The 9,694-nt window shown below is 44.6% G+C and overlaps 1 protein-coding gene across 1 annotated transcript in view; it reads left to right on the top strand.

Moving 5' to 3' along the window:
* DCAF12 (DDB1 and CUL4 associated factor 12) overlaps positions 1-9,694 on the top strand; it is a 47,597-nt gene that overhangs the window by 35,867 nt on the left and 2,036 nt on the right. The window contains exons 4-7 of the mRNA XM_085891465.1: positions 1,317-1,377; positions 7,515-7,699; positions 7,873-7,938; positions 8,046-8,205. Of these exons, the coding sequence (XP_085747591.1) occupies positions 1,317-1,377; positions 7,515-7,699; positions 7,873-7,938; positions 8,046-8,205 (472 nt within the window). The remainder of the gene's footprint in view (positions 1-1,316; positions 1,378-7,514; positions 7,700-7,872; positions 7,939-8,045; positions 8,206-9,694) is intronic.

The raw sequence follows: 9,694 nt of genomic DNA, 5'->3' as shown, positions 1-9,694 counted from the left end.
CGCTTCGTGTGCAGCCTTTTGGCTGCTGATTGCATCATTGGTTAGGGGCGCGGATATGCCGCTGATGGATATGCCCCTATTTCCAGTACAATGGTACTCATTTCACCGACCTCGGAAGGATGACAGGCTGAATCAACCTCCTGGTGTTAATTCAACGGTGTGGGGCTTGAACTCAGGTTTCTAGGATCCCAAGCCAGTCAACCTAACCGCTAAGCCAACACCATGATCTGAGATGGTGATGAACAGCTGACATTGAAGACTTGGAGGGAAGAATGAAATTGCAGAGAATGTGGAAGTTTGTTCCACAGGTGTGGAAAAAAGGAATGAATAAATGGATGTGAGCAGTGATTTTGGAAGTTTCAACAGTGATTCTTCAAAGCACCGTATAAAAAACATCCTTTATTTTATTTTGAAGTGAATTTTAATTTGGATATCAGGGAGCTGTTGTACCCCACACACTCCCCCTCCCCTCACCCTGCCCTCCTGGCACCGGTGTTATGGTCTCGCAGCCTTTAGCATCACCATGCCATCCGGCAGGCATGGGCCAAAAATATCTTAACGAAAAAAGTTGATGTGGCACAATTTGCTGTCTCCGAACATAGCGACCGTGGCGGGATCACCGACAGGAATGTCCGAGCGCATGCAGCAGCACAAACGAGCAGCAGCAGCCCGCAGATGAAGGGTCAAGGAGCATGGTAGATGCCAAGGCACGAGTGCAGACTCCGACGACTAGACACTGCTGCCACATTCACCGCCACAGACGTGAAGACTCACTTCAGACCACACAACACAAACCAGCTTGCTCGCTGTCCTCATTTTTTAGTCTCCACGGTGTGCTCAGTAGACGAAGCAGGGTTGAAGCGCCCGTGGGGTGTGCTCAATGGACAAATGAGCCCGACAGATGTCCTTGGCCCATCCAGCCTTGCGCTGATCCCGTGATTGCACCTGTAGGTCACCCTCATTGGTCGTTATGGGAAGAAAATACGTTCCCCCCCGCCCCCCGCCAAAAGACGGACCATAAAAAGGACAGATAAATGATCAGGAAGACTCGATAATGTCGTGTGAGAGGGGGTGGAAGGCGAAGCTTCGGTACCCACATTGTGGTGGGGGGGGTGAGGGAGGGATTAGGTCTTTCTAAATACCTGCCTAACACTTTTTATCATTCATGGAAATTACACCACATTTATGCTCACATGTGCTATGAAATAACTATTCCCCATTTTACCCACGAGACCAGATCCATAACAATATGTGTCCATCGTGTAATGCTGTCCCCACCTATGTAACCCCTTTTCATGTTTGTTTGTTTTTTCCAGGATGGACACAAGGACTGGATTTTTTCCATTGCGTGGGTCAGTGATGATGTAGTTGTTACAGGTGTGTGGAACATTTATTTATTTACCATCCTGTTTTCATGTGAAGGATCACATTTGTAAAGCTTTCAATTCATTAATGATATATTGTTGTGGGCCGGGTATCGGCTGCGAGCATGACCGCTAGTTGGAGCAGCAGAGTCGACTCCACCGAACACCCGGAATTCAGATTGTTACCCTCGGATAACTCCGAAGGTACGGGTCCCTTACAGGACCATGAATCGTCAATAATTTAGCCACGTGGTACAGGGTTATTTGCCAATCTTCAAAATACCTAGAGACCCACGTGGTGAGCTACCGAGGAATCCACACCATCGACGGAGCTCGAACGGGACGAGCCGTAACCGTGCTCGACCCGTGCGTAACCCGAGCGAATGGTTACCGAGGTCCCGTCGGTCCAAATGCACAACTAATGCAGCAACGGCCTTTTTAATTCTCCCAACACGCACCGTGCTAAGCCAATGAAGGAAAGGACATAAACAAGCTGAAACATTCAACAAATGGATATTTATTAACAATGCGGGGGAAGGAACACGGAAGAGCAGAGTTAAACCGACTAAGCAATGCAATCATGTACAGCAAAAAGCACTTAAGTCTTACTTATAGACGGGCCCACACACAGACACACACCCAAGGGAAACAGACCCAAATGGTCTTTATTCGGCTCTCCAGCCGCGGGGGATAGTTCGGTTGGGAGTCAGGACGGCTGGCTACCTGGCCGCGAGCGCGCGGCTGGACGTCCACCCCTTCCCGGAGCTCCGGTCGCCAAAAGATGGACCAGGGCAGCCAGACGCAGACCAGCGGCAAGATGAGACCAGCGACGAGATGAGATAAGACCAGACTCAGCGGCGAGATGAGACCAGCGCAGACTCAGCGGCAAGATGAGACCAGCGCAGACTCAGCGGCGAGATGAGACCAGCGCAGACTCAGCGACAAGATGAGACCAGCGCAGACTCAGCGGCAAGATGAGACCAGCGCAGACTCAGCGGCAAGATGAGACCAGCGCAGACTCAGCGGCAAGATGAGACCAGCGCAGACTCAGCGGCAAGATGAGACCAGCGCAGACTCAGCGGCAAGATGAGACCAGCGCAGACTCAGCGGCAAGATGAGACCAGCGCAGACTCAGCGGCAAGATGAGACCAGCGCAGACTCAGCGGCAAGATGAGACCAGCGCAGACTCAGCGGCAAGATGAGACCAGCGCAGACTCAGCGGCAAGACGAGACCAGAACTGCGACAGGACGAGACGAGAAGAACCAGCGTAGACTCACTCGATGACCATGCCGTCCGTCTATTTCTCCCCTGTTTTCCTCTCTGGCGTCGGGGACGTGTCTCACCCCTCCGAACACCTCATTCACAGGGGAAATCCATCGTCTCTCCATGATTGGTCGGGGGGGTGTGTCGGGGCGTCTCGATCCCCCCCCCCCCCGAAGAGGCTTTGCTTCTCTTGGAGCCCGCTCTGCGTCCATTGGCTGAAAAATGAGGCATACCATCATTTGGCGTCAGGCCAGAACGAAACGCTTCGTGAGCGCGCGAACAGCGCGGACAATGCCGCGAGCAGTGTTGGCGTTGTCATAAGTATAAAAATCCTATCTATAAAATAACTTCGCAGCGCATATATACACTTAATTCCCATTAGACATAGGGGAAAGTGAGCTATCTATCCATTTACTTATCGAAATAACTGAGCTATGGGGACCTGAATGTTGAATCCAGTAAGCTTCCAGATTCGTAACACTATTTCTTGTTACCCTTCTTCTGTTATTTATTTATTGCAACTAGTAAAATGTGTTCATCTATATTTGTGATTATTTCTTGGTGTTGGCTTAATGGTTAGGGTGGTGGGCTTGAGATCCTCGGGTCCTGAGTTCAAATCCCGCTCGGCCGTTGAATTAATACCAGGTGGGGTTGACTCGGCCCGTCAACCTTCTGAGGTCTGCAAAATGAGTACCATCTTGCTGGGATGGTTGAGCCGTTTGAGTATCCTGCGTCGGAGTGGCGACCCGTCCAGTATTGTGCGACCCGTCCACAATTCCTGCAGAGGAATTGTGCCCAATAGCCCAGGAGACTGCTTCGGCAGCACCGACACTCTGTACAGAGTATGTTTCCAATGGATGGATGAGAATATATTTGTGATTGCTCAGGAAATTAAGTGGTGCATTCTTTGAAGGCCGTTCAAGGTTGAAATGGACCTTCAATTGCTGAACATGTATAACAGTTCAGTGCTGCAGTCTAGTTATGCAGGAAGTTATACCAAATGCCTGGTCAAAGAATTGTTGGTAAAACAAGATGATGGTCAATATAGTCATGTGGCCAATGTAATCTGTGGAACAGAGGTGTTTCTTTGAGGTCCATACAAATGAGATAATCAATTTATTTGTATTCTGCTGTTCTGCCCGATGGCATGTTCAGTACCGCCGAAGTAGTGTCTTGGAAATGGCTAAACTGGGTGGTTTGCCATTGCCTTCTCAGCAGTAGCTGGGGCAGAAAATTCAAATTTGGCCATGGTGCCGGCGATAGCTCACCTACTCTTCGTGAAGGACACCGTGGAAACTTTAGTGACCACCAACTCCTGCCAACAGGCAGTACACCCAGTTTAAAGTCTATCTGAGGGACCACTCTGAGAGATGAATTGCCCTGCCTGTTTAACACTGGGAAAACAGTCTATGGTCCAACCACTACAGGCCAGGGGTCTTATGCCTTGGGTGGGGAAGGAGGGAGAACCCAAGTTCCAGATGTTCCTCGAGGGTCTCTCCCACATTCTCAGCCATTTCTGACTGTAAAAATGGCTTTTAATCATGTCAACATTTTGGAACATCTAAGTCAAATAAATCAAAATTTGTTTTACCAACACTTTATTTATTAGCACGTTTTAGAACATGACATGAAAACAAGGAAAATAATACAAAAATTGATGATGGCATTCCAGAAACTGCAATTTTTATTTTTTTTTTTTTGCTCGTTTGTAAATTTGTTATGATCTGTCTACATGTACACGTTGCTCTTGAACTTGACATTACAAGCCTTTCCCTTTGAGTACATTTTTTTCTTTTGAACCCATTGGAACTCGTACATTAAAAGAGTTCATAATTGAAATTAAACTTCATTGCCTTTGTAGTCATTCAATAACTTAATTATCCATTACTCCTAAAGGTGATAACTAATTTAGTTGACCCACCGGCTGACTTGACGAAGGCTTCTGATTGGGCAAATTGACATTTGGGACTCGTCGCAATAATATTGAAACAGGGTGTCAGACGGACGATTGGGAAAGAAGTGATGGATTATTGTCGACTGCATTTTGATGGAGCTTTCCAGTAAATCATACAACTGCAGCACTTCTGCAGAGGAACTTTTTTGTTTTCGTCGAAAACCAAAAAAAATTGTCAAAACTTTTTTTTTTGTCATTTAAGTTGCCGGTGTAACGTGAAAACTTCGCAGGTCAAAAGACTGGCGCCCAGCACCTAAATATGTCCGTGCCTCTAGGCCATGCTGTCAGCCCAAGAACATTAAGCCAACTGAAATTCACAGAGTCTGTCTGCTCAAGTGATTCGATAATTGATCTTGAGCATTCACAAATGGAACCAACTAATGTCACCCAAGCAGATATTAAAGGTGATAATCAGATAAGTTTGAAGAATCGCCAGATTGCTCTTCTTGGAAATTTTGGACAAATAGGACATCGGTGTTGAAAGTTTGAAAAGCAATCATTCATCCTCACTTGAAATTGCACAAGGTCGATGCAACACAAAAAGACTTCACATTTGAGTCCAAAGGAAACTCGCACAAGGCAACAGAGCCCTTGGAACGCTGTCTGTGGGCTGAAGATTATTTATTCGAATAAGATTTTGACAAGTGATGAAATCTGGGTCCATCATTTCTCGCCAGAAGCAAAGTGAGCTGCCATTGCGTGGAGGGATTCTTGGTTTGCTCAACGAAAAAATAAACTCTAATTTCAGCGTCTGGAAATAATGATTTGCTGATTCAACGGTTTACTTCATGTGGAGTCTTTCTGAACACCTGCCTTGACTTTCATGCAATGAAGTGAGATGAGGTGCAAGCAGACTTACAGGCAGGTGGGTCTTGAAAATCTCAAGTTCTCATGACGTGTATATATATATATATATTTTTTTTCACGAAAAAAATAGGTGACCATTCCTTATTGTTGTGTGTCTGTCTGTCTGTCTGTCTGTCTGTCTGTCTGTCTGTCTGTATGTCTGTATGTCTGTATGTCTGTATGTCTGTATGTCTGTATGTCTGTATGTCTGTATGTCTGTATGTCTGTATGTCTGTATGTCTGTATGTCTGTATGTCTGTATGTCTGTATGTCTGTATGTCTGTATGTCTGTATGTCTGTATGTCTGTATGTCTGTATGTCTGTATGTCTGTATGTCTGTATGTCTGTATGTCTGTATGTCTGTATGTCTGTATGTCTGTATGTCTGTATGTCTGTATGTCTGTATGTCTGTATGTCTGTATGTCTGTATGTCTGTATGTCTGTCTGTCTATCTGTCCCGAGTATAGCTCCGTGGATTTTGATCCGATCCTGATAAAATTTTGGTTGGAAGTTTATATCATGATCGAGTTGTGTTTTCCTGAGAATGGGTGTGGTCACGCCCAAAAAACATGTGTTTTCAGGGGGTAGCCAATTTCAATTTGCATCTTCTCCTTGGGGGTTTGTCGGATCTGACAGGGATTTCGGTATTTGGTTAGCCCAATGGCACCTGCATAGCCCCACAGAGCTCGATTTTTCATTTTCGTCACAAGGTCAAGGTCACGAACTTCGAAAATTGCGAATTTTGACATAAAAATCATATGACCGCCCAAACTTTGAGAGCTAGGATGACAATATTTTTTATGCATAATATTGAGGTCATTCCCCACCTAAAGTCTTGAAACCATTTTTCTCTATCTCGAACACCTTGCCCGTGGCGCCCCCTTCAAGTTTGTTTTTACGCTGATTTCATCAAAGTATGGATAATCCGAGGAGTCCGAAATGCCATATAGCCTATATGACGTTATATTATTCCTGGAATGTTCCAGAGGAAGTTTTGCACCAAAGGTCATAATCCTTGACCTTTGACCTTTATTTTCACAAAGGTCAAATTTGTGGGAATCAAACCGGGTTTTCGACCTTCTTCGACGAACTAACTCCAATAAGCTGTAGCATGTATCCTGTTTCCTTATTTTAATGTCCACAACATTGTTTTGTGACCTTTAAATGTTATGCAAAGGTCAAATTTTGAAAGTTGTTGAACGAAACCGGGTTTACGACATTTTGCAGCTAATAACCTGTCACTCGTACCACATCATGTTGATCATTTTTATAACTTGGTCAAACATTATCACATTGTCTCATCCTTGACTTCTGAAACAATCTACATCGTCAAATACCGCTCGTGAACCATCATTGTCTTCAGACTTGTGTGTGTGTGTGTGTGTTTATATATATATATATATATATATATATATATATATATATATATATATATATATATATATATATATATATATATATATATTTTAATCATAATTACTATTTTAAGCAAAGTAGTCAATAGTTAAAGAAGCTGAATATTTGACATGGTTGAAAAGTCCCTGAAACCCAACCCTCTGCAGCCTTCCCTCCATCCTCTACCATGCTAAACGTGCAAAACCGGCTCTGCCCCAGAACCACATATCTTGAGCACTTTGCACACTTTAGAAGTAGGGAATGACTCCTCTGTAGCCAATCGTGTACTCTTCTAAATGATTTTGAGCTGCTGTTTTGATTTTGGATTTTTTTCTGTTATTTTCTTTGTCAGTCTTGTTTTATTTTGAGATTTTCTACCCGTTGGGGAACAGCTGCAATGCAGGTGTGACGTCCGTGCAATGGGCCAAATAGTCTTTCTTATTTTATTTCTTTGTTTTGTAAATTTTCTTGTTTGACCTACATTGAGAGCGACTTCTCTTGCTTATAGTCTTTAATGGATGAACTACCATTTTGGTCAAAACCCAAGCCCTTGTGTTCTGAAGGAATATTCATATAATCATTGTGCACCGTGACGCTCTACACACTTTATGATGAGTACATTGGAGATGATGACGATGAGGAGGGGTAGAGGGGGACCTGTTTGAAATGGTTTTTCATTGGTTCGTTTCAGGGTCACGGGATGGGTCCATGGGCATGTGGCAGATCGACGAAAATCTTCTGACGGAAGAGAGGACACCAGCCGTGGTGGAGAATTATCGGCACATCCAGCCTCTGGCATTGGAGGACATCCCGACGAACAATATCAACCCGTTCACCTGCAAAGTCCGAGCCCTGACCTTCAATGCACACAACAGGGTGCGTGATGCTCTTGGTGTGTTGCATGGATACCAAGAGCTGATTGTGGGGGGAGCTTGCAGACGTTGCCGTGTGTGTTGTCTATGCTGGGTTTGTTGAATTGCCATTGGAACCATGCCTGCCTGCCTTGGCACAATTTGTTTCGGATGCCCTTTAATTGTTTTTTTTTTCAGGAATTGGGTGCCGTCTCTCTCGATGGTTATTTCCACCTATGGAAGGTCCATCAGAGCTTGGACAAGGTATTTTGGAATTTTCATCATTGGTGATTTCTCATTAACTGGTGATAAAGCATCAATTGGTTGGTGGCTGTTTTTTTTTTTTTTAAAGTCTGGATATTTTGTGCCAGGTGTTGTCCAGGAAACTTCAGCATTGTAGAGAGAACGTGTGCCTCGCCTACGGGTCTGAGTGGTCGGTCTATGCAGTTGGCTCCCAGTCGCACGTCTCTTTTCTCGACCCCCGGCAAGCCCAGGTCCCCAAGTCTGTTTACTCAAAGGAGAGGGGCAGTGGTACGTATGTTTTTATTTATTTATTGTTTTTAAATTATTGAGGGGAAGGGGAAGGGGCATCTTTAAATAGTTCACCATGCTCTATACAATGCTTTAGTTCTGCTGAAGCAGATTTTTGAATGGCGGGGCAATCCTGGATGGGTCACCACCCCGATGCAGGATACTCGATTGAGTGAGCAATAATTTGTAATTTTTTTTCAGGGTGCCTGATATAACTCGCATACTCTTTACGAAGGATATTATAGAATCTTTAACATCCACAAACTAATGTTAGCAGAAGGGCCACCCAGTTTAACGTCCCTCTGAGGGACGGCGCGCACATTAATGCATCACACTGTATGTGAAACATCAGGATGGCAGTTTATAGCTGGGTCAACATTCAAACCCAAACTAGATAGCTCAGAGGCAAGTGCTCACACCCCGAGACTATCCTGCCCAACCGTAGGAAATTGGGGGAGGGGTGGAGGGTGTTATTCTATTGGCAATAAAGTTGGTGAAATTATTATCAGGCGGCCTCTATTAACATGGACCAACTGAGCCAGGGATACATGACCCCCCCCCCCCACCGCAAAGGATGAAAGATGTTCCAAATAATGTGTTTAATTAATACTATTCCCCAAGAATCACCCAAATGAGAACCCAACCTGGTGGTGAAACCCACTGGAAGCAAAAAGGTGGGAAGACCCTTCTTCTTCTTAGATAGAATAGTTCATTACCAAAACAATATTCGGGCTGAAGGTACACAATATGGAATGAATCAAACCGCCGTTGGACACATAGGGTAATGGGATGCACAAACCTATACACAAGAGAATCAAATAACTGACCAAATTACAGCACTGGACTATAAGAAGGAACCCAAATAGACAAAGATAGTCATCAGGAGGAATCTGGATAGGATTTGGGTTTCAACAGCTACTCCTCTACCCTCAAGCCCATCCATGTGCAACCAAGTGAACCTTACAAAAACTATTTTCAAGATTCACCCCTCCGTAGACAAAGAAACAAAGAGGAGAGATTTGAGACTTGTTAGGTCTCCTTTGCACCTCCTGAAACCTACCCACGTGTGGAGATAGCCAACAATAGCACCTTACACACACACACAATGAGGTGGATACTTTGAGACCTGGAAGAGCTCCGTTCCACCTTCTGAAACCAATGAGACACACACACACACACACACACACACACACACACACACACACACACACACACACACACACACACACACACACACACCTTTAACCCGTCTATCTATTCATTTTCCAGAAATACTTTATTGTTTCTCTCACCTTGTCACCACAGAATGTATGCAGGAGTCCACCAGCACACAACTAAAAACACAGGCTCTCTATTTAGAATGAAGTTCCTGTTCTGCTAAACACTTTCATGAAGCACTCTGGGTTGAAATAAATGTTTAAATTTTTATTATTATCTAATGAAATTATTTTGCACAACTTCCAATGTAACGGGAACTTGTTTACTCAAA

The sequence above is a fragment of the Eptatretus burgeri genome, chromosome 8 (assembly GCF_056783735.1).
Source record: "Eptatretus burgeri isolate ZD-2024b chromosome 8, Ebu_testis_v1, whole genome shotgun sequence".
NCBI classification, from domain to species: domain Eukaryota; kingdom Metazoa; phylum Chordata; class Myxini; order Myxiniformes; family Myxinidae; genus Eptatretus; species Eptatretus burgeri.
The sequence above is the reverse complement of the archived record's forward strand: the minus strand, read 5'-3'. Positions and strand labels throughout refer to the sequence as shown.